The sequence below is a fragment of the Lissotriton vulgaris genome, chromosome 3_1 (genome assembly GCF_964263255.1).
Source record: "Lissotriton vulgaris chromosome 3_1, aLisVul1.2, whole genome shotgun sequence".
Taxonomy (NCBI): Eukaryota; Metazoa; Chordata; class Amphibia; order Caudata; family Salamandridae; genus Lissotriton; species Lissotriton vulgaris.
In genome coordinates, this window is record NC_141689.1 from 1038512479 (window position 1) to 1038538904 (window position 26426).

Here is a 26426-nt window from a genome sequence, read left to right on the forward strand (position 1 = left end):
GATTTGTTTACCAAATGTTCGAGTAAAACTAAAACACACATACATATTTTAATGTTTTGCAATAATTGAAGTTGTGCAAATGTTTTAAAAATGTTTGCAGTATTTCCCGGTTTAGGCATAGCAACAGGAACACTTACGATACTAATAATTCACAAACGTCATTATTTAAGTCATTGCATTATTTCCAATTCATATTGAAATATATTGATACACGAGCTTTCTTCGTGATGAATTTTGAGGAGCGTAATAGAAAGTCAATTGGTTTGATTCCAATTCTAATACGACACTTAAAATATGTTCGAGTAGCGTCAAACTCGTCCTTCTTCAATGTCTATGTCCAGAGAACCTGTTCTCATGTGCCGGGCTTGAACAGCTCACTTTGTTAGACAACATCGTAACTCCAGCCGGGATAATATAAGTGTGTCTGAAAGCGTGCTTTCACGGAACAACAAAACACTCACCCCATAACACTAGGAGCATGGCTGAGAAAGGCTGGGAAGTGGACCTTACTGGAGCCAAGCAGAATACAGGGATGTGGCTCGTTAAGGTAAAAAGACCAAAAGAAGCATCGGTGGTATGAGAATTAGGAGGCGGGGGAAAAGCACAAGTACCAGGTCTATTCTGATGCTAATCATGGCTACCACATGTGGACAAGTAGTCTTGGTATTGGCATAAGGAGCCGGAGCATGAATAGCGATAAGCAGTAGTAGGACACTTATGCACAGTGGCAAGAGTGGCCAGCTTTCGGTTGCGACTTTGCAGGGCGCTGATCACCCGGGAAACACTTTGTTCATACAGAGACATCAAAAACGCTTTTTTTTAGAAGCGAATTGCCAGGAACGCAATTTCAGAGTTTAATTACGCTATGCACTTATTTAAATTTGTCATGTGTTCTTTTTAAGAAGTACTGCTCTGATATTGAGTTTATCAGCTCTGATTATCTGTTCCTACTGTCTTTGAGTAAAGTCCCTTTAGCATTTGACTGCTCGCGACTAGCCATTGCTGTCGATTATAAATAAGTATGAATTAAAAGAAAAAAGAATGGGGCACCCTCCACCCAAGATACAAGTGTACGCAATGAATAACTGTTATTCCGTTGGAATGACATTGCATCTTGGGGCCTAGTAAATAATATCCACCGTAGCCACTGCAAAGTATCCACCTACAGCCCAGGACTCGAGAAAATGTCATATACATTTGCGTTGTTATTCTTTATCTGCAGGCATTTGGAGTGCTTAGATTCAGCGCATTTCAGATTGTAAGTGCGTAATGAATATTGACAGTTCTAAAACAACGTAGACAATTCATTCCCACCGTTAGTGTGTCCGGTATAATGGGTATGTTTGCTATGAAGCTCGGAAACATGACTTCTAAGCTTGCCAGTCCTTCTTTTACACAACTTCCTTGTAGTAAACATTTTATTAAGAGTATGTTTAGACCCCACTGCCCCCTTCCACAGAGTGATGTTTCCCTAAAAGGGGTAATATATCACAGCTTTGTCATTACCACCCCAGCCTTTTTGCGGTCTAGTTGGAAACTAGAATCCGAAGACCTGAGATTTAATCCCAGCCCTTCCAAGCAGTCAAGCTTTGTAGTCTTGTCTTTTTCATCTGCTCCCATTTTTGTCAAGTTTGTTACTACTTGTAATCAGGACAACACATTGCTAGTAATTGTGTGTTTAAAAAGTCGGACTGTAACACAAATGTGGATATTTCCTTTGGGGAGGCAGTGTTCAGTCTCACAATCTAGTTGCAATACTAAGAAAGTTGCAGTACTTGGAGCAATCATTACTGCCTGCAATCTTAGTAATCATACTTTTACTATTCCCCTGTCACCGTATCTGCCAATTTTTTAAAGCTTCAACACTTCCTCAATAAAAGAAATGCGCACCAAAGGCGTACTGAAAGGACTGGCCCAAGACAGGATTTCTTTCACCAGTATACGTGTATCACATTTAAATAGCCAAGTATCTGTAGTTGACAAACAGTGCCCACGTGACCTCCCCCAACCCTAAGCTGATTGATGAAGCTGCATATAGTAAACACAAGGAGATGATGGACGGAGTACTGAAACTTTTCAGACACTCACCCCCAGTTACAGATCTGGGTTGAATCCATCACCTTTCTTTAACTCACTTTGCCACCTCAGTTCAGACCCAGCTATATGCACATCAGTCTTGACCCTATGCCTCATGGGAACAGTCCAACCCGAACTGCCAAGCCAGGTCTTCCCTGAACCAGAAACAAGCAGCATATAGTGCCAAGTTCTTAAACTTGAGACTTACTTGCTCTTCCATTAGGATTACATGTGCGAAAACATTGAACGTCCAAGACATCCCATTAGTGAAAACTGGCTTACAGACTCATTCCCCTACATAACTCTGGGCTCAGGTTATTGTCTCCAGTGAGGATTGTTCGTTAACACTATCTGATTAATGCAGGACAATAGGCAGCTCTTTAATAATAATCCCTTGGTTGTGCAGTGCCGGTTCAGTATGTTGGTTCAGAATAGTCATTATCAGCATCTCTAAATGTTAACGTGTTCCTGCTGTGTTGATTGTGCATGGCAACTTCTGTGCTTCAGCTTCCCTTCCTGGGTTACAATGGTCAGCCAAAGCCACCTTTTACATTTTCATGTAATCACCATGTAGGGCTTAAAGACAAGAAGGGAACACCTGGCCCGGCTTTTCAGCACATCACATTCTACTAGTGAACGTTTCTCTGCTATGTCCCCATTGTGAATGGCAAAAGGTGTTAAATTTGGCTTGCTGCAGCAGGTTGGTGAGGAACACAGATCCCCTCAGAAAAATGCATAGTGGCGACTGCTGATCTTAAAAACTGATGGGATATACGTCTCCAAAAGAATTTTGTGGAGCAAGCGAGTGCGGCAAAGGAGCACAGTTCTCAATTGGAGGAGCTTTTCTTTTTTTCCCCTGGAAACATAACGGGTTCTCCTCTCAAGAAAATATTGTACGCCAAACAGCATATTTTATCACTTATACCAAAAGAGCTCCCATCAAAGCATTAGACTTTATGAACATTTATTAAGAGTTTCTTTTCTATTATTCCAATATTTAAGCTATTCTAGAGGGAAAAAAAATTGTACAACAGTTTGTTCGCCAGTAAATTGAGTGTTCATTAGTAGCATTAGATTCTGCTCAGATATTTCTCAATTAACATTTCTTTAAAGCTGTAATAAGTGTTGCTCAAGTACGAAGGTTTGCTCTCTAACTCCCCACAGTTTATGTGCGTGTGCCCAGGATCACACAGTCTTTTCTGATCCCCCAATCTCCTCACACTTTGTTTTCTCCATATAGAGAGGGTGTCCGACTCTAATGTAGACAGACACTATTTCAGACTATGTTTCTAGGGATGGTTTGCTTGCATTAGAGAAGCTGTTTTCAGCATGCCACTCTGTGCTGCTAGGTGTCTGCGTTAGCTACTACATTTTGTGCCTACAGGTATTTTTCTGGGACACTTGGTAATCAGCTTTTCATTGTAACCCTCTGATGCATATGTGTGGTTGACCAGGCATATGGGAAATTTGGCTGATTCTTTGAATAATCTCCCACCCACTTTCCCACAGAATACTTATGTTTGTGAGATTGTTAAAGTGAAAATTGTTGCCTCTAATTGGGGTATCCTGTTTTTAAGTCAGTAAAGAGAAAAGCAGGTGCATAAAACTAATGATCTCAAAAGGCAGACCCAGCTTCCACAAAACATTTGTAGAGTTACTGAAGTTTTTAGGGCTTCCCTAAACCTGAGCAGATAGTATTTTTTTCATACATTTTCCAATAATTTCTTCCATCTTCAAGTCTCTGCAATGGAAAAGGTTCAAGTAAAGGTTGATCATCCGATCTCAGACATCAAGAAGGATTGTGCAACTTAGTGCGGTGACAAAATAGAACCACTTGTAGGACAAACTACCTTGTAAAACGGACATAACGGTTTAAAGATAATATGTTCCTTACTAGACAGCTTATGGAGAGTGGCCAAAGCGCATGAAATGTGGTATTTGGCTCTTAGACCTAGTACACACTTACCAGCATATTTTTGGCTGATTGCATATGCGAATCAGGCTTTAATGTACTAAACATGATTTAAATAAAAAAAACTACATCAGTCACATATTGTGCTCCACCATTCACTGAATGCCACATCAAATCCTTCTAAAAAAGATACACTTGTAAGGATGAAGGCCATCTATTTCTAGAGGGTTTTTGTAGAACATTGCGTATGGTTTTAGGATTACATCAGAGTATTACTTAAGTATGGAGAGATGAGCCAATGGTTTAAATGGAATTTGTAATTCAACCAGTGAGGGGAGACCCCAGGCTCTTTGATGCAACTCTCATAATAATTAAGTCCAGTTATAGGTTATTGGGAAAATTCTATTTTCAGGTTCTTCCGGAAGCACTCTTAGTTTTTCATACCAACTTACAAATTGGTCTGGGTGTATTCTGGTGTGTAGTGCATGGCTCCAGGGTCTTCCTCCACGTTTCAGCTGTTTGTAGGATATTTGAGAATTCAGATGTGCAGTGGATGATCGTTGACACATTTATGGGTTGTGGTTGGATGTAGCATTGTGTGTAAGCTGGGACCTTGTCCCATTAGGCTCTCTGCACAGCATCGAAGATCCTTGCCTCCACTGGTATCTAGTGAATCTACTTCAGAGCGGGTTTTAAACATGTGCCTCTGCAGTTTTCAAACTCATTCTGGCAGTTTGGATGCTGAGCCTTTGCAGCCTATTGGGGAGCTTTGTGGGACACCAGTATAAATTATATTACATCAGTCAAGACATGCTATCACGTTGTATTCTGATCAACTTAGCAGTCTGTGTGTAGCATTTAGGGAAGTTTCCAGTACTGTAAATTGATGTTCTTGGTTACTGTGTTGACTTGGGCGACAGAAGTGTTTGGAGTCTCACAAGACTCCAAATGTCTTCCCTTTTTAGGTTTCACTCTCGAGACCTATTGTCGCCCACTTGCTTCTCAAGGGAGACAGAGCGGTGCATGAGCCTACCAGGGTCTGTGGAAGAGCTTACGCAGGCCGGCCGAAGGCACGCACACACAAGAATAACACAATCAGACAGACGCGCACAGACAGACAGACACACACACACACACACACCGCCCCCACCCCAAAAGCCCCACTTACCGCATCAGTGGCGTCAGCCACCACTCCTGACTTCTGCTGACACCGCTCCTCTGGGCCATCCCGCCATCCCAACAGCCATGAGCGTGCACATCCCAAAACCGGAAGTTCAGGAGCGTGCAAGCTCACGGCTTGTTAGTTTCCTGTTCTCCGAGTTCCCTTTGTTCCCGCCCCCTCCCGCTGTCTGTTGTCCATGGCCCGTTTTGTTCCCGCCCCCATCCCGCTGTCTGTTGTCCGTGGCCCGTTTTGTTCCGCCCCCCTCCCACAGTCTGTTGTCTTGATCCACGAGGGTGAGCTGCAGAAGCGGGGACTTGTTGCAGGATCGGTAAGCCTTTGAGTAGAGCAGCTGCTGTGACTCTCAACACCATCTATTCAGCAGCGGTGTTAAGCGGCAAGACCGTATCTGCGTGAATTCCTTCATCTGTTTAGGAATTGGGACGGGCAGGGCTGTAAATTGGTTATTCGGGGGAGATAAACAGCCTTGTTTTACGACTTGTGCCCTGGCTGCAAGCACCTCTGTGCTATTAAAAGCACACAGGGCCTCTATGCACTTTAATGCTGTGTACGTGCTTCACTTCCACTTCTGTAAAGTTGAGGCTCCTCTTGGCCCCGGGGTGGGGGTCCTGGGCCCCTCGGGCCCCCTCTGCCTCGGTGACCTGACCCGAAGGAGGCCGCAGCTCTCTCCATCAATAATTCATCCCCAGCTGCCTTCACTTATCGAATGGCTCCTTAAAAAAGGGTATCGGGTGGCACGGGGAGCATTACTCACCCGACGGCTTCACTTACAATCACAGCACCTCCTCCGCTCCTGTGACCGTCGGCAGCTCTGTGGCACATGAGATCTGCAGAGGGCCCAGCTTGGAGAAGGCGCGGGACTCCAGACAGCTGTGTTTGGGGCAGTGGTCTGTCACGGGATAGTGTATTATATATACTATTGTATAGCGCTTACTACTCCTATAAGGGGCGCACCGGAGAGGCGCTGGTCCGCTTGAGTATCGCAGTCAGCCGCGTGGGTGCCTGCTCAGAAGTGTGTGACCTCCCCATGATGGAAAGTGTTTCTGTGTAGCGCCTGGTGAGCACAGAGGCGCTGTTATCATGTTAATGGACGCAGCGCAGCGCTTGGGAGCGGGTTGTATCATTGTATGAGGACGTATGAGAGACAGGTGTGCTTTTTTTTGTCACATGTAGTATGCTGGCAGCTCGGATGAACTCTTTTGGGACCCTTATTTGATCTTCTTGAGGGTGTTTCATCTGCTGGCTTTGGCAGGAGGGTGCCTACTCTGTGTCCAGTGCGTCCAGGTGGTCAGTACCTAACTCCATCACACAAGCATTTGTCAAATACATAGATATTAGTTAATACTCAGCCTGCACTCACTTAGCTATTAGCAAACATCATTAGTCAGCACTCTGCCCCTACATTCACGCAGCTGATTGTAAACCTCATTAATCAGTACTCAATCTGCATTCACTCGGCTGTTTACAAACCTCATTGTCCTACTCTCTGCCTGCCCTTACACAGCTGTTTACAAACCTCCTTAATCACCACTCAGTCTGCATTCACTCAGCTGTTTGCAAACCTTATTGGCCTACACTCAGCGTGTACTCACTCCACTATTTGCAAACCTCATATATCAGTACTCTGCCTGCCTTCACTCAACTATTTGCAAAGCTCATTAGTCTGCACTCAGTTAGCACCCACAGAGCTGCTTGCATAACTCATTAATCAGTACTCAGCCTGCATTCGCTCAGCTGTCTGAAAACCTAATCATTCAGTACTCAGCCTGCACTCACTCAGCTGTCTGAAAACCTCATTAATCAGTACTCAGCCTGCATTAACTCGGCTGTTTGCAAACCTTATTGGCCTACACTCAGCCTGTACTTACTCAGCTGTTTTTTTAAACGTCATTATTCAACACTAAGCCTGCACCCAGTCAACGGTTTACTAACCTCATTAGTCAGCACTGAGTCTACACGTACTCAAGTTTTTGTGAGCCTCGTTGGTGAACACTCACCCTTCACTTTCTCAACTGTTTGTGAAAACTATGATCCGTCTGTGCCAGAGCTTATGTCACCTCTGGTGGCCCTGAAACTTCAATGGATTTGCATGCTGCTGGCCCAGGATATTTATATTTGTAACATGAATGGAGAAGAGGAGGATAGAAAGTTACCATGTTGTAACCAGTGTGTCTGGATTTATCTAGTCACTCTAGCTTCAAATATGGGGTAACCCTGTAACCCTGGAAACCCGGGTAATTAATAATATTTAAGAGAACAGTGGTTGTCTCCGCGAATAGCCTCACGTCTTAGTTTCCCTGCCGTAAAAAACAGCATGCACATAGATCGTAAATTGACAGTACTTACTGTCCTTTGGGGGACAGTAAATACTGTCCCCCAAACAAATTCAGACAAATATATAATCTATAGATGCTCCAGTTATCGGTTCTGTGAGAGTGACATTTGTAAATAAATAAATGTGTGCTATAAATGAGAACAAAGCAGAAATATTGTAGACACATTTGCAATGCAATTTTCATTTTGGTCTCAGAATTAGAGCACCATTCGGACGAATATCAATGATTAGCTGTCTACATGTCAAACGTGTTGATGTTTCAACCCCTATCAGTTATTTAGGGGAAGTTTTCATCAGTACTAGTTGGAAACACCAGGATAATTCAGGGGGATTTAAGGGGAATATCACCCAGTCCGTGGCTCATATACAGTATATCGTTCCTCACATCTGTATGAAGGGCAGACAATACCCAACCATCCTCAGGCCGATTGGTGGCAAAATGTGACGTTGGCAGAAATAAAGCATCTGATTGGATCACAGACACTAAGCAGTAGGTCATGTTTAACCCAAAAGGCTCTTTGTTAGGTCTCGCCTAAGCCATCGCGTTAGCGATGCATTGGCAAGATATTTAGTGGGGCTTTCAAAAGTGCTCCCAAAGTCTGCAGACGGATCAGGTACAGTGCTTGTGTGCTGGGCACGTGCATCATTTGTCCGCCTGCAGCCTTTGGGAGCAGTTTCGTGGCCGCTGAGCCACGTGGCCACTGAGAACATCAAAGCGGCCGCAAAAGTGCTCCCCATTTGCCACCCCCTCCCTTATCCCACTTCCTGCTTGTTTTGCAGGCGGTAGATCTGCATTCACAGTGCTCTGCTCTGGTTGTACCAACATGCTTATCTCTTTCAAAGGTGCCCTGCCCTTCGATCAGGGACATAAAGAGCGTAACACGTTGAACATCCATACAAAGCGCAACCTATCTATCACCCTCACTCTAGCTATCGTCATCACTCTATCTATCTATCTATCGCCCTCACTCTATCTAACTATCAACCTCTATCTATCTATCTATCGCCCTCACTCTATCTATCTGTCTATCTATCGCACTCACTCTAGCTATGGTCATCACTCTATCTATCTATCTCCCGCACTCTATCTGTGTAGCGCCCTCCCTCTATCTATCGCCCTCCCTCTATCTATCACCCTCACTCTATCTATCACCCTCACTCTATCTATCTATCACCCTCCCTCTATCTATCAACCTCACTCTATCTATCTATCACCCTCACTCTATCTATCTATCGCACTCATTCTATATATGTATCGCATCACTACAGCATCACTCAGCACCACCACAGCATCACTCAGGGGCACCACAACATCACTATGCGCTACCACAGCACCAATTAATGCCACAGCATCACTTGTTGCCACCACATCACTCAGCGCCACCACAGCATCAATCTGTACAACCGTTCAACAACAACTGGTTCAAATATGATCTCTCAATGTTTCAAGCTTTATTACAAATGTCACAAAAAGATGTTAATATTTCACTTCTGTTCTTGGATTTTCGTCACAATAAAATACACTGAACATAATCTTCACAAACGTTACTTACAAAAGTTTAAGCTATTGTCATTATAAATTCCAATACCTTTTATTTAAGTATTAATTATTTTTGAAAAATTAAAAGCCATTATTTGTAATATCAATACATCTAACTCACATTAATACAACACATATTGCATTACAAATGCTATAGGTGTCATATTAGCTATTTGGCATTGTAAATGACAAAGCTATTAATTTCGCTATTTTCAAAATCAACACTTAAATAAAAAGTGTGTCATTTACAATACCAATAGCTCAAACTTTCCTAATGCGAGACCTATTGCATTGCAAATGCTTGTTTTATACTCTGGTGTTAGAAACCGCTTGTAAAACTCCTAACGATCGTGTGTCTTAGGTTGCGGACTACGCATGTTTGAGCTTGCAGGGCAAGACCGTTGTTGTGAGTTGGCCCTCTGGCGTCTTGGGGCCTGTGAGCATATGTGATCAAGTTCGATAATCAGTACTCTGCAATCTAATACAAATGCCAGACACCAGCTACAGTTTGAACTTTTTATGTAAGGGGTTAATAGGGGAGAGAGAGAGAGTGAGAGACAAAAACACAGACACAGACACACGTCAATCATACTAGACAGTGTGAGCTGTTTTTCTTTTTTCCCCTTAAAATGCATTCGAAACTGAGCTTAAGTTAAACTCCTCGATCTGGCATCACTGAAGTAGTATACCACGTGATATCTCGTATTTCTGTTTCTTGTTTTTAGCAATGGTGTGAAGTTGCTATAAGATGGTTCTTGGGCAGCGCTGAAGTTCTTGGACGCCTCTGCTCACAGCTACACTCGGACCCCTGTGCACAGAGATTAAAGATGGGTGGGGGGCTGGGGAGGAAGACGCAGAAAGGACGCAGGCAGGGAGGAAGGCTCTGGATGGGAACCAGGCGCCTCCCTGGCAGCACACAGGAGACAGCAGCAGGAGTGAGCTTTTAATTAAAGAGTGACACGCGCCTGAGCGAAGTCTGCGCAGCTGCCAAGTAACCCAGCCCGCAGCCCTCCAATGCGGCCTGAGGGGACGTGTGCCCTGGTCCTGTGCAGGCCTCAAGCTCTTTAAGATGCAGAGAGCTCAATGGGTTAATGCCCGCGCCGCAGAAACTTCTACATAGCATGCTAGACACAGGATCACTTCCCAGGTACGCCTCTCTGCCTCTCATCCTTCTGAGGTCGGCAAACTGAGCCTGTTACATGGGGTGACCGGAACACCTGCTATTTACAGTGCTTAGAAGCGGCAGGAGAGCGGTTTGGAGCACTATTTAGAAAGTTCTTATTTTGCAGGGGGAATCCCTCAAGTAATTTAAAGTTAGACAAGAGCAACAGGTAACTATGAGGTCCAGTACCCGCCTCTCCTGCAGACACTGGAGCCTAGAAACCCCGGGACGCTAATGCGGGTGTAACTCTAACCACACAACTGGCCTGCCACAAAACATTTGGAACAACAGTCTCGTAAACTGTGCTTGCGGGTGCACGCCACGGAGCACTTCTGGCAACTTACTTTTCGAGCGCCTGTTCAGCTGAATGCCTCTAGGCACTAGCCAGGTCGTAGTTAGCAGGATACCCATTTCAATGACAACCATTTTTCCAGACAAAGACGTTTGCAGGCTGCATGTGTGCGGCCACTGTGACTCTTGACACATGGTTCGGCACTTTGCGCTCCTGCCCCACGTCAACCAGCGTTTACAAGATGGCGACTGGTGAAACCTTCGGGCACACCTAAAGAGCGAGTAATGGGAAGGCTGGACTTAATTTTGACCATTGGTAACAACTAGGCCCGGGCGACATTTTAACAACAGCATTGTCATTTCAGGAATTGGTATGAAATTCCCAAAATTACGCCAGATCACATCATTATTACGCTGCAGTTCGCAACACCATTATAGCGAGAGTGCGTAAAAACAATGAGAACAACCAGAGCGTCAGCAGCTATTTTGACAATTGTGTACTGCTCTGGAATCATTTTGGGCTAAAAATAAAGCGTTAAATGGCGGGTCCCTATTTTATGTAATTAAGTGTAACATTATATCATTTTCTTGAAAATCGGTGTAGTTACTCAAAAACAACAACTTCGTCATGGCCCTGCCCCATTTGCGAGAGATTAAGCTATTGGCATTGTAAATGACAATGCCATTTATTAATTTATTTTCAAAACCAACACATAAATAAATATTTTTTCATTTACAATGCCAATAGCTCAAACTTTTCAAAAGGCGAAACCATTGCATTGTAAATGCTTGTTAAGGTTGAGACCAGTTGGGTTTGCCAATTCTTTTTTTTTATCTCTATACAAAAATGAATGACACATGGTTAAAGATTTTGCTTCTTGTCACGATTGTTCAATCATATTTCCTCATTTCCGCACACCATTTCACCTGTAAGTCCATTGCATTTGCAACAATGTACTAGAAGAACTAAGGAAGTTCTTAAAGATTGCATTTGCTAATCTAAAAATGCATTAAGTTTGGTACAGCACCCAGAAGCTTTGCTAATGGATCAACTAGGAATGTTAAATTACGAATCAGGAAATACATGTGGACAGTGAGAGGACGCGAGAGCAGAAATATGATAGGAAGACTGTTTAAGAGCGCTGCGCAATGTGTTTATGATCTAAGCAGAGGTCTAAGCATATTTCTTTTAAAAAACTGGCGGTCAGGAACCAATCCCAGGCCTTTTATTGGACACTGCTGCCAAGCTAGCTCGGTAAATCACTCAGCACCTACTTCCCTGAGCAGCAGCGCAGACAGTAGGGCTCTGGGTATTGGCCATGGGCTGTTAGTAAAACACACAAAGCTGGAACGAAAAGGCAGGATCAAAGGTGGCAGTCAATTTGGACACAATATATCACATAATTTGGAAATACTGACTCCGATGGTTTTTCGTTACTGAGAATATTTTTCCATCGTGGTTTTCTTCTGAAGCTCTATTTTAGTACACTATTTTTACTATGCAACAACGAACGATTCTAATTAAAATAAGCTTTACTTATTTCTGCACGGAGGGAAAGACAGTTTCAGTTCTGAAGCATTACCGAGGGTTGCTGCCAGCAAATGGAATCTGGCTTTCTCTGTTGGGAAAACCCTACGTAATGTGCATCCACTCAGCCTTGGCTTCCCGCTCTTTAGGCCTCGGGTCTCCTACCCCGCACATGTGTGATGTGCTTTTACGGCAGGCGCCACACAGGTTGAAGTTTACAGAATTCTAGACCCGAAGGCCAAGACAAATAAACATACATTGTTACTCCCGGTCTGCCCCAGCTAACATATTTTTACGACCATCAGAAATCAGCACATGATATTCAAATGGAACAAATAATTGTGGTATTTTGTGAAGTCCCAAATCAATCTTTAAAGAGCATGGTGTTACTTTACCTAAAAGAGATAGGGAAATATGCCCTACTCTTTAAGTTATCGACCTTGGGACCTGAAGATATGGGTTCTAATTACCGATTGGGCACACTTGTGAGATATTTATTTATTTTTTAGAGGTTTTATAGAACACATTGTGCCGGTTTTTGGCTACTACATACTTCTGTAGATAATCCCCAAATGTGTAAATTGGGAAGCGGGAAGAAAATGAGTGCCCAGTCAGTCGATTAAGATTAATTAAAACGTCACCGGTACGGAAAATATCCGAGTAGATGTGGCAATAACCACAGAGTCCTGCAGGACGCAAGTCGTGTCAGTACTTCAGGAACGGGCACCCTATTACAGGTGCTCCGTGGTTATTGCCACATCTACTCGGATATTTTCCGGACCGGTGACGTTTTAATTAATCTTGTTCGACTCCTTTATCTTGGAGGTTGGTTTCGTGGGACCCAAATTTATATGCTCCACAAAATTGATATTAGAAACTGTGTTGAGGAGGATACATTCCTAACATATCCAATACTACTTTGGCTGTGGGGCTGACTCTAGTTTCCAAACTTCTCCCGAACCTTAGAATATCGACCGGATCCACTCGAGGCCTCTCACTGTGAGGCTCATTTTTCCAAGTCTAAAGGTTATTCTGTTCTGATCTACCGAACTACCGCCACTTCTGATCTATATTTACCTGACTTCTTTGATTCCAGCTCACTTTGTACAAAGAACTTGCCCTTACGAAGTTCCTAAAAGGCAAGAGGAACGAAACGCTTTGGCTGTGCCTATGCTCCATGAATACTTTTTGAATAAAGAAGAAGATACTTTAAATTACCATTTCCATTGACTTTATTCGAGTGCACCTTCCATTCTGTTTTTTGTATTTCACTAATTTACACACCCTACGGCAGCGGGTGTTGGAAGAAGCTTGCACCATTCAAAATTGAGAACTAAATGATCCGTAGTGCTTGACCTGGTCTGCTGCCTTTGGTCCTTTGGTCTCATAGGCTGCAATTGGTGCAAGATTTTGTAGGTATTTCAGGACTTTGCCACAGTAGGCATTGTGGATGATGCAAAGACCTCGATTCGTATATGCGGTAAGAAATAATGTACCAGTATCAAGACTGGCATTTTGTGGTTATACATCCTTATGATGAAATGCAATCCGAGAACCTGTGTTTGAAGCCTTTGTAGACTGACGATTATCTACCAGGGTTGTCTCGAACCCCAACCAGCGGTTGAACCAGATGAAGCAGAAAGATTATCCAGAGAGTAGATGCCTTAAACACCTTCACTTGGGGTAATGAACGGGATCTCCATTTTAACAATAACACTCAGGTTCCTTGAGGTGGGAAGTGAAGGATTTAAATGGGAAGGCAACTTAAAGAATGAAGTGTCTGTGCCACTGAGTATCATAATTTCAATTTTGACTCCTTGAATTCTTGTGAACCTCTCTTGCTTCTAACAGAGAATGTGACCCTGGCAGGATGTACATTTGCCTGGTTTGTGGATCTGTTTTCCAGCTGGAATAGATATGAATGTCACCAATGCACATATGGACGTTTTCCGGTGCTGTTGTGGGGCCCAAGCCAAATGGTACACAGATACTGAAGAACAGACATTGAACAGATCATTTTGTGCCATTTTGCACACCTTACGGTATGTTGTTTCCAGTGACAGAATACAAACGTCTGGATTCCAGCTGGAGATAAATAATTTAATCCATTACTGCACAGGTCCAGAACTTCCTGCCAAGTATTTGAGCTATATCAGCAAGATGTTATGGTTTATAGTGATGCAGGCTGCAGAGAAATTGTGGATCTCGATTGCTGTTTCCTTGTATTCATCCAGGGATAGCAGGAATTGTCCTGGATATTGGCTAGGGCAGTTTCACTGCTGGGGCAGAGCTAGTAATCAAGTAGAATTAGTTTGGGATTAATATACTACTGAAGCTGCCTAGTTTTCTCCTGCTCCATGATCTCAGCAATACATCTCATCTCTTTTTCTCTACATTCTAATAGGGATTTATCTCTATATAACAACATTTCTTCTCAGCTTTTTTTTCTTTACTGGAGATTTATTTCACTTACCTGAACAAAACTCCCATCTAGTACTATCTTAGATTACATATGTATAAGGCCAACATCCAGACCCACTAACAGGCTGTAGGACGACCATGTGACTTTGAGTGTAAAATAGCGTTTCCATGCCATAAATAACATAGTTAAAACTGCGCCCATCCAAAATGTGCATGGTCCAGGCAGCTTAGTGTTTTGGTTTAGGATTGTAAAACTGTATCTTGACATGTTTTGTCATTAAAAAAATTATTATTTATTTTAAAAGCAGTGGTTATGTATTCGTGGTATGCACATTACATTTGTGCTTATGGTGTAGTTTATGCCAGTGCTGCTTAAATCTCTGGTGAATACAATCATATCCTGTTCACTCCCATTTCAAGTGTTCCCCAAGGGTTATATGTAAACCCAGAGACAGAAGTCTGGTAGGACAATAGCAGAGTCCTTCAGCAACCAGACAGTAGATCCACAACATTTGCAAGTGTGCCCCAAGTGTTGTCTGTGAAGCCAGCAGACCTGTCAATCAGGATTTGACACTCAAGCAGGATTTAACACCATGGTTTAAAGAAGCATGCCCACAGCCCTGCATATTTGGTGGAGTTCAGAGGAGACATCTCTGCCTATTCAGATCAGCCTATTGTATACTCCTGGGTGGCATTTCACGCCTATTCCAACATATGCAAGGCTAATAAATGGCTGAAAGAAGCTAGAGAGACAATGCACTTTAGCCTCCAGGGACTTCATGCAGGGAATACAAAACGTTATAAAGATTACTTTTCTTCATATTTATTAAAAATCTGACTTCACCATTGGATTGGATGTTTCAGTAACTATCAAAAACAGTGGTTTAACTGTTTTACCATTCTTTAATATGTTTTTATTTACTCGCTTTTGGGTGCTTGTGACTGTAAGGACATGTTAACATTAAATTTATACATGTCCTCCTTTTAAATACCATGCATCATGCTCTGTGAGCAACAAGGCCTACAATGGGGGTGGGAGATGACTTATCAATATTTAAATTCTCATCCTTGAGGTTTAGCAGCACTGTTGTTACAGTTTGTGTATAGGAATGGGATTCTGCAAACACACTAGCACACTTTTGACTTGTATTCTCAGTATAAATCTATTTTACAAATGTTTCTGATCATGATGATTGCTTCCAAATGTGTGCTAGTTTATATTTGAGAGCCACTACATCACAGCGAAGATGGTGTTTTGTCATCAAAAACATTTGTCCATAAGAAAGAGGATTCTTGAGCTTTGGTGCCTACTAACTTATTCGTGGTTAGAAACCCTGTAGTTTAGCATATAGCAGAAACAGACTCCCAAATGAAAATTGAACAAGATAAAGGCAAAACTCACACATCTTGTGCCATTATATGTGTCAACATGTTTCTTCTCAACATCATTTAGCTATTTATATTCATCAGTTCTTCATAACTTTTTCTTGGTATTACCTGAGGGTTAGAGTTTGAATAATCATATCTACATACCAGGAGGCATCTTATCAGTCATTATTGAAATAAGTACAATTACAGTTTCAATCGACTGAAGCATATGTTCAATTTTGTATTATATACACTCAAAGTCAACTACGTTATTTAAATGAATAAATAAACAGTACATTTTATCTAAGACCAAGTGACATACATACTGCAGTAAATTGTATGTACGACCTAAACTGTAAGCGACAATTCACTTAAGGGAAGTTTGCACTGCTGCAAGATACAGTCTATATCTCTTATCTGGGAAGGACTCCTGTTGTTCTATTACTCATTCTGCTTTTTCTCTGCATGTGATATATATCTGCACTGCCCTGCTGGTGTGTGTATGCTTGTGTCCGTTTGCACATCTTGCACTGCAGTCAAGCTTGGAGGTCTTCTGTCCATCTGTGGCACATGTAGGAGGAAAAAGAGGACAGGATTTGAGGCAGAGGGATATTAGCAGAATGTGATAATCCAGAGTGGGAGGAGACCCAGGCAGGGGGGTAAAGACAGAGGGTAATGTACCTCATGCAGAGCGGGATCACAGGGGGAGAGAGAGAGAGAGATTCCTGCAAGGAGGCACAACCAAAGTAAGAAGGAGGTCGATGCATAGGCAGGGAGAGGAGCATGTTGAACTCTCTATTTATTATACTAGACGAGGGGTATCCAAACCGGTCCTGGAGGGCCGGATCCATGCCAGATTTTTTGGATATCCCCATTGAGATACATGTAGTTATTTTAAAAATCTGGCATGGATCCGGCCCTCCAGGACCGGTTTGGAGACCCCTGTACTAGACATTAAAAAAGGCACTGTGTTCCTAAAAGTGGAGACTGCAATTTAATCCTTTACTGTGTTTGTCTAGCCCCGTGGATTCCCCTGGTAGAGGTTGGCTACCAGAGCCATGCTTTTCTTGCAGTGGACCTCCAAAAGTGCCAATTTGGAATAAGAATTGACTCCACAGAGGAGTTGTACTTCAAGAGGAGGCTGTGTTGGAGGAAATATTGATCTCTGGGCACATTGCGATGCATTGATTTACAAGATATAATCTTAGAATAGCAGTATGTCTTTAAAAGAGGGCTGCAAATGGTGGACTGGAATACCACCATGCTGCTTGCCGATTCTGTGCACTTGGTGCCCTCTTTGAAAAATCACTGTACCCTCCTCCAACATTGTTGGAGGGGCCACTGACTGATGACGATCGGCTGGCACTTGTATGTTTGATGCATGATCACTGGAAGTTAAAGAAGACCTCTAGTGTGTTATTGTCCAATATGACTTTCTAACACTTGAATCCAGGATAAGACTGAAATTGCTTGACTACACATTTGATATAAGGTATGAATGCTGGTAAATGCATGTGGATAGTAATTAAATACCAGGGTGTAGCTATTGCTCTGTTCTTTTTAACTTGATGTGCTGTTTTCTCTCTGACAGTTAATGTTATTGTCCTACCTAAGACATTATTATAAATTAAAACTTCAGAGGATAAATATGCTATTTCAGTTGATGAAATGACATGCTCTGCCTTTTGTGTTTTTACAGGCATGGGAAGAATGCCATGGAAAGCCAGGCTGGGGACGGTACAGGACACATCTGGTTGGATAATGTCAGCTGCTCTGGAAAGGAAACCGCCTTCCTCCAGTGTGCCAGGAGAGAGTGGGGAAAACATGACTGCACTCATCAGGAGGATGTAAGAATAACCTGCAATCCTGATAGTGGGACACAAAGGCCCTCCCTTGGTAAGTAGGAAACATTTGAAGTTATACCGATATAATAGCCGAGATGAAAATGTTTGAAAGGGTATCAATCCCTGTGTGACGTCCCAAGTATAAATATATTGATTATGGGTAGTTTGTCTATGTAGTGCCACATGTAATTATATTAATAGATGTGTGTATCAAGTACATTTAATTTGTTGATAATTATTAACAAATAAAATTGAAAAAACCCTAACTCGCTCCTCTGATAAAATCATACATTTCAAGAACTGATCTAAAATAAAACTAGTTAACATTGTTCAATAGGGTGCAATGATGGTGATGTGCAGTGCAGGTTATTCAAATAAGCAGAATAGTCTGTTTATTTAAATGACGATTGTATGAAAGTGGATGTATTATGCAGTGCAGTTGTGAGGCTTCACCATGTAATAATGCCACAATCTCTATCAGGTCCAGTTAGGTTCTTTAACAGAAACCCTTCTCTCAGCATTAGGTAGCTGTAGCACAAAAGGGCAAGGCTTAGCCAAAGGAACAAGAGTAAAGCATTTTGAAGTACCAAAACAGCTAATAAGTAAGAGATAAACCACAATAGAAATCTGACACCAATTTTTAAAAAGAGTGTATTTTGTATCTTATTTTAAAACACCAAAACAACAGAAATCTATTGAGGGAACTGGAGATATGATTTCTGAAATGCACGTAAAATACTTTAACGTTAAGCTCTTGGATGCAATACATCATTGCAAGATAATAGTAGCCAATTGGCTAAAATGCCAGTTAGCGTCTTCTTGAACTAGCCACAGTGGAATGGGCCAGCCGCAGGTACTACTTAGGTCCAGGGTGACAGTTTACCTGTTGTAGTCAGCAGTTTTATGGCCCTCAGTGCCATTTTCCTTGTTAAACTGATCCAATCAAGAAGTGGTCCTGATGCTGGGGATGAAGGATGCTGAGAGGCTGAAGAAGCTGAAGGAATACTGAAGAGATGCAGTTAAGTTTTCCTGGGGCCACCCTGGCATCCACAAACTTCAGGGGTCTTCTTCGGCCTCAGGACTTGATGTCCACATTATGGTAAGGGAGCCCAGTGCAGGTCCATTTGCCACTGGTCAACTGGCCACCCGGTTACAGCAAGTTCAGCGGTTGCTTAGAGATAAGCAAATCCTTTTATTTGGGGGACAGGATTCTACTTCAGCTTTTGGTCCCACTGGCTTGAGGGGACCCTCTGGAAGGTCCAGACTTGGTCACCTAACAGGTACTTCACCATCAATGGGTGGGAAAGCATTCCAGGCAGCTGGGCGTTTGACCAGTGCAGGTTCCTTTAGCTTTTGGTGGCCCTGAAGCTCAACAGGAGGCTAGCCACCTAGCCCTTGAAGTCACTTTTTCCATCCAGGCACACATTGAGCTCTTGTCAATTATTGGGCCCAACAGACACAGTTCTCTCTGCAGGTCCCTTGGATGAAGCAGGTACAGTCCAGTCTTTAGTTCAGCCTCACTTTGCTGGGTCCAGGGACTAGCAGGGCAGTCCTTCTATCATCTTCCACTCCAGTAGTGATTTGAGGACTGTGGGTCTGGGGTGCCGCTTTTATGCCATCTTCTCATTTTTGGGAGGTTAGGACTCACTATCCAATGAGGCAGTAATTTCCATGAGACTACCCTACCAACTTTCATCTCTTCCTGGGGGGTTGCACCCGAATCAAAGGATGCGCAAGCTTTCTTCCCCTCTGAAGAGCCCTGCTGGGTGTCCCCAGCAGAATGAGCCATTTCTCTTGGGAAACCAGTTTTGCAATTGGTTTTCCCTCTCTGGAGGAGATGCCAGCCTGTCTGCTTACACAAAGGAGAAAGCTGGTGAAGGTGTGGTTGCAGTTTGCTTCAGTGAGGCAGTACCATCTTGGAAACTGGGCCATCTGGGTATACCATCCAGTAGTCATCCTGCTGTAGGACGTCACACCTCCTCCCTCAACAATTCCTTTTGTTCACTGTTTCTGTGAGTAGTTCACAATTCCTGGCAGGGGGGCAGCATATTGTCTCGACGGACAGATAAACAGGACAGGGTACCAAAGGTTTGGGCCACATAGTGGTGACTTTCTAAAGTTACCTTAAATCCAATCTCAGCAATGAGTCTAGTTTAATATAAAGATTAATTTGATACTTTGGAGTAATATCTCGGGTGGCCCTTTATGGAATGTAGTACTTAAAACAGTGGCCAGTGAAACTCCAGGTTAAAATGGTTTATTTTACCATGTTGAGTTGGCAATTTAAAGCTGCCCAATGAAGCTGCAGTGGTAGGCCTAGAGTCACATTTTCCCTTGTCACTGTAGTGCTGGTACAATTAAGTGCTGCAGTCTGCAGTCTGCTAGTGACATGTAAGTTACTAACCTTGGGTACCTCTTGTATAATATACTAGGCGCTTATACATACGTAAGCCAATCAGGTAGTAGCCATTTGTACTTTGGGGGTTAGAACACATGGGGACTGGACTACAGAGTCGAAAATCCAGCAGCATCTGTCCTAAAACGTGCAGGGGGGAGGGGGAGGGGTCGTAAAAAAAGAGATAATTTCCTACAATGGTAGTTGTGAACAAGTTTAAGACTTCAAAGGTCAGGTCTGTTTTCAGCTAGCTGTTCCTTGATGCTTTATGAAGACAAAATATTCATTACTACATACAGTGAACACTTTTTCAGCTTTAAAACAAACATTTTCCTTGAAGACCTTCGTCTGGAATGGATGCTATATATTTAAGTTTACGATAAGGCACTGCAACAATTCACAAGTGTGTTTTGAAAGGGCATGGTGCTAGTTACACACTGGGGTAAAGATATGAGGATGCAATTCTAGATACACACTCTAGTATGGATGTGAATATTCTGATCTCTGGTCTGTGTCTTCGCATAAGGGCTTCACAAAGCATAGAATCAGACACATTAATCATTTGTAGGTGTGTAGAAGGAGAACAATGCTACAGAAACCGAAGCAACTGCAAAGCATACTTGTGAATGATTCTGGCCACTGGATAAACTCTGTATCAAATATAAGGTATAGACTATTTTTTAGACCATTAGTTTAAGCATCAAGAAAAACAGTATTTCATCTGCATCTGTATGATAGGTGATGGTATAGGCCTACTACTGAGGGTGTAGCTGGTACACTTACTTTCCTGTTTCTTTGGAAATAATTTTACCTACAGGTAAAATGCCACTGCATTCCTTAGAGTGATGTTAAGTAACAGAATCCCCAGCTGAGCACTAACCAATGGCATTCGCTAGGCCAAGTCCTCAGATGTCTTTGCATAATTCTGTGTCATGTTTTCCCGATAGGGCTTTCCACCTCTGAAGGTACTGAGTGGCATCTCCTAAGAGGCATCATCACTCTCCAGGCACCCTCTCACCACTGACTCACCTAGACCTTTCAGATCCAGAGTTTTTGAATTCTGGAGACCCCCTAAGATAATGAGTCAATCTTTCATCGACTTCCTGGTCCATGGAGTTGTGGCACCATGTCTCAATCTTAGGACACTACGTCAGTGGAGGGATGAGCATGGTAGCCGTCAACTAAATTACTCATGTTCCTGGTACACCTTTCTTATCAGAAGACCCAAAGGACTTTGATATTCTCTTCACATCTCTCTTTTCATTTCAAATCTTAATTGAATCTTTTTGAACATTCTACAATGGCAACCTCAGCTGCAAATAATTAAAAGCTTGTACTACAGTCACTACACATGCACTCTCACTTTGACGAATCTAACAATGATATCCTCTCCCTGCTGCAAGTTACCTTCAGCACAATGTACTGTGCAATAGACATGCTTTTGGAGAAGTCTTCCAAAGGGTCCATTTAGACAATGCAGTATAGGGTTTATTTAGAAGCCCCATGCGCCATCAGTGAGTCAGGTTTTGTGACGCACCGCTGGCGCAACCTCCTGCCCCATACTTACAAGAACACGTAAATCCACCCTGCATGGCTTTTCCTGTCCTTGTAAATATGGTCCCTTCTCACGCAACCCTTTGCACCCTTCTCACGCAACACTTTGCGTGAAAGGAGCGTAACATGGGTGTTACTTTGGGTGTTCCCACGCAACACCCATGTATACTGCTGCATTTCCAGATTCACGGCAATTCGTAAACCTGGAAATGCGCCAGAATGCTATACCTTCCCAGGGGTGGCGTAGCGAGGCACAACAAGGAGAAAATTGTACATTTTTCTTCGTTTTTTCCTCTTTCTAGGGGTGCTGCATTCTGTAGCACATATAGGAAGTGGAAATCATCTAGCTGTATTTTTTTTGTTTGTGTTTATGTGCAGGAATGTACCCTTTGCGGCACAGAAACAATCTCCCCACAACGCAGGCAACCTTGCACCATGGCGCAGTACTGGGCTAAGGGGCGCTTGGCAGCCGCTTGTGCACCAGTGCAGGGGAACACACAGGGATGCGTCCTATTGTTGTAAATATGACATATCTCTGTGCTTTGAAAGTACTGCAGCGTGGCCCAGCACCAGGCCTTGTGGTGCTGCGCTGAGAAACTTTCTTGTAAATAAGCCCCTCTATATTTTGGCCACCACAGCCCTCTTGTTTAAAAACATGCCAGCAATACTACATACATACCTTACAACACCATAAATCTTTTTGAATTTGCTGACTTCTGTTATTTCAATTTGTAAATATGTACATGTATTCTGTCTACCCTGGGCCTTACCGATTGCTGGGTTCGCTTAACACTTTCATGTTGAACCACATTTTCCAATTGGCCATAATTTGATGGAGGTTTCCTAAACCTGCACACCATTTTGTGATTCATGTAACAATGGTAAGCGTGATATGTCTGCTCGTTTGAGCAATACCGTGCACCTAAATTTTAGGTTATTGGGGTATAACCTAATAAAATACCTTTGCTTTTGTTATATCAAGTTTGCACTGTCACACTTTCCTTGACAGGAATGAATAAATCTTAAATGCCACCGGGATATACACCAACTATGCTAAGGTACTATAAAAAAAGAATTTATTTTATATAAATATTTGAAGTTTTCAGAGAACAGGTGCCAGAACACTCAACAACCTATTCTGAATAAAACTGACGATGCAGAGACAGCATAAAAGAGGCAGAGGTCACAGAGGATGACATTGAATATTGGCGATGGAGGACATTGAAATTTGGAGGGCAATCTTAACATATTATAGGGGAAGGAAGGAAGAAGATGGTAAAAACACATTCTTCACACACGGTAAATACAGAGGCGACTTTACACATGGTACCAGAATGTATCCCAGCAAAGAAGATATGAATAGTATTCATTTCACTTGGCGGCAGTATTTGTAAGGGGATAAAAGGGATAGAAATAGTATGTGGTGATTTAACATGGGAAAAAGATATGGTATTATTTCTGCTTGAAACAGGTCACGTCTATGTGGACTGAGCATTGGATTAAGAGGGAGCAATAGGCGAAGGGGTATACCAATGGGCTGTAGAAGCTAACCATGATGGCTTGGGCCAATGTGTAACTGGCTTTCACCCAAAGTGGGGGTCAATTAATGAGCAGGTCTTGTGATAGCTAAAAAGGCCAGCCCGGGGCCATGACAACCTTCCCATCCACGAGCACTTGTCTGGAGGGAGTCTTTATTGCAGGGATTGCATTTTCAACCAACACTGTATCTCCTGGGTGATACTCTGTGCAGGTTTATATATGCACCGGGAGTATTATTGCCAGAAAAGTGAGTATGACCTTGGAAATGTTGGTGACAGTTATTAGAAAATAATAGAAACAAAAAACAGGTCTTGCTTGAAGAAACGTTTGCCAATTCTTGTTTTTCATTAAAAACAGAAGAGTAATATCACAGGCCATTGAAAGGGTCAGGCATGGTGCTCAACTGAGGTATGGAGCACCATGAATTAGCGCTCCCGGGACACACACTCCGATGGGCCCCATCAAGAACCAATCCGAGAATCTGCTCCCTGTTTGAACCCTACAAGGATACCAGCCAACTGGGACCACTTAGAGGTGAGACGAGGGCGCTTCAAGGCTCTGCGGAAGACCAGGCGCCTAATCCTTTTACAGCATCGAGTGCAATAGAGAATAACAGAAAACTACTTCTTGACACAACTCCAAGCCAAGCTTTGCTTTTTTGTTCTCCGGCCCGTGCTCCATTTGTCTTCAGCACCGCAGAGGAATGGCCAGGTGTCATTCCATTGCTCAGCAGATGGCGGTTGTTTTAAGGTCTCACCTCCCGGACCAGTAAAGTTGGCATTACACACTGAAACGCTATGCCTCTAAGCCCTTCTTCCGCTGCACACCAAGGTTTTTTCCCCTTGAAGCTGTACAGATGTTGATGGTTTTCCATATCCATGTTTCCAGTGTTTTTCATTCTACCATAAATGATATATTTTTCTTCTGGGATCTCCACGGCCATTAAGGTCTTGGAATTGCTGCAGTTGGCTCACTAGTAGCTCTCCTCCCTCTCAAGCCCAAGAATAACAGGAATTTAGACCGTGCCTGCTGCCTGCACAGACACAGACCATCTGGTTCTCCGCAGCCTCCACAGCGCTAGGTGTAATCTGAGCGCCCATCATGTCCACTAAAGCTAAATCCATTCCTAGGCAGAGATCATCTTTCCCGACTCATCCAGCGGAGTCATAATAATATGCAATTGCACAGTAGGCTCGCTTGTTCCAGGCTTCTACCATATGGATAAATAACCATTAATTATTTTTGTAGTGATCAGTTAATGTCCGGCCCCCTGGCTCACTGTAACCTGAGCATTTGCAGACCATCTTATAAAATAATTTGATTTATGTCCAACTAACTTTTCAAGTACAGCAGTCATCATCGTCTCAGATTTCTATTTTTTCCAGGTAGTACTGAAAAATACAGTCCACCCATATCAAACTTTGACATATTAAAATTAAATGTGGAGCAATTTGATTTATTGAGCTGCCTCTGGTTTAGGAAACATAGGGGTTGACTTAGAGTTCGGTCCATATGAGACATCCACCAAAAATTGTGGTGTGTCCCTTCTGCTCTTCCTACCTTCTATTCAAATGCGTACAATCTAAATAAGGCGGTCAAGACACGCTGCATAATCGACATCTGAAACAACCTTTTGATGTTCACCAGTATCAAAAGTCTGTGATTGCCTGTGCATGGGATCCTGGATGTCTCATTCCTGTGAGTTTATCTTCTTAACATGCCACAGATGTGCCCTATTATTGTAGCCTTTGGTGTTATCACGCTCTTGGGACGTTAGTGTCTTCCATAATTGTTTAGGCGTTTGTTTGCTTTTTCAGCTGTGTGGTCATCTGTTGAGCAGCTGGATTTCTGACATCTGCCAGTTGGGCTTCTTACTATGTCATGGGACTGACTCATGCAAAGATTTATATGATGACCTCACCCATCTCTTGGTGAGGATGGCTCAGTCTTAATCATATTGCATTGCTTGTCCTTTGATACTGGCACCCATCAGTTGGCTCAGCGATGGTGGTGTCAGCATGCCCTGGTTTTAGAAATGGAAAACGATACTTGGCACCACCCCATCTGGGTTTCTCAGTAAAAATAACAGCAAGTTATTTGACCTCTGAAAGATGGCCTTTGGAGATAGGATCGTATGCGTGCCTATGCCTTACATGCAAACTGAGAAAAGACAGTTTAAAAAAAACTTGGACACAGCAACAAAACTTATTATATGGATTAATTATTTTTATTAAGGCCACAGCAAGTCATTAACATACACAGATACTCGCCTACAACCCAGGGGGCCTGCAGCGTAGGTTAAAGCGAGTGTATGTGTCTTGTTGGACACAGCTGTGTGCCTACAACCTTGCCGTTGAAAGGCGGTATATTATAAATACATGTACAAAAATAAAAACAGCCCCCCACCCGCCAGAAATGATACTACATAGTCTAGAATAGTGACACTTGGGGGCAATTTATGTCTGTGCGCGTCATCGGGGACAAGCTAAAGCTGTGCTATGTTTAGGTGTAAACTGCGGAGTCGGGTGGAGGAGCTTAAGGTAAGTTGGGCATGCAAGTTTGGTAAATTTTGATGAAAGTATGTGGATAAATGGCACTCACAGATCAGAAGACAGCTCTCCATTCTGGGTATAAACCATAGCTTATGAAGCCAGGGGGATATAGTCCGGTATCCGATCCATTCCTGATAAAGATAGTATCACCTGAGGAGCTGCTCCTATAGCCAACACCATTTGCCTAACTCTCATGGAGCAAAGTGAATACGTCAAGGGGTTAGGAAGCCCCAGGATGGTATAGAAGGGGAACCTCTGTTTGGTCATGCTGAAGGCTTCGTCTATGCTATCGAGTATGTCATCCCAGTAACGGCCTAGCTTCAGGCAGTGCCAAAGGAGGTGAATTAGGGTGCTAGTGTCTACGCACCCCCTCCAGCATTCTTTTGAGGGTTCCAAAATCCATGCGCAGATGCGCAGAGACGGGCCGGGGTCAAGTAGCAGTAGGACACTAACTTGTGCGCCATTTTGGTGCTAGCAATGTTGTTTGCTGTGTGTTTAGCTTTATAGTAAAGGTTCCTCCAAAGTCTCGCCTTCCATCTAACCTGATCTGAGGATGTGGTTGGTGACTTCCTTTTACTCAAGACGGCATACAGTTCTGTAAAGAGGCGCTTATCATCCTTCTTAAGGAGGACCCGTTTTTCAAAACGGGTAAGAGGTATCCCTGGATGTGGCCTAATGGCTGGCTGTAACACCCAGTGGCGCACCTGGAGGTATCGAAGACGATCTGCT

At 43.1% G+C, this 26426-nt stretch overlaps 1 protein-coding gene across 1 annotated transcript in view; it reads left to right on the top strand.

Moving 5' to 3' along the window:
- PRSS12 (serine protease 12) overlaps positions 1-26426 on the top strand; it is a 585240-nt gene that overhangs the window by 326841 nt on the left and 231973 nt on the right. The window contains exon 7 of the mRNA XM_086961447.1: positions 17513-17709. Coding sequence (XP_086817573.1) covers positions 17513-17709 — 197 coding nt within the window. The remainder of the gene's footprint in view (positions 1-17512; positions 17710-26426) is intronic.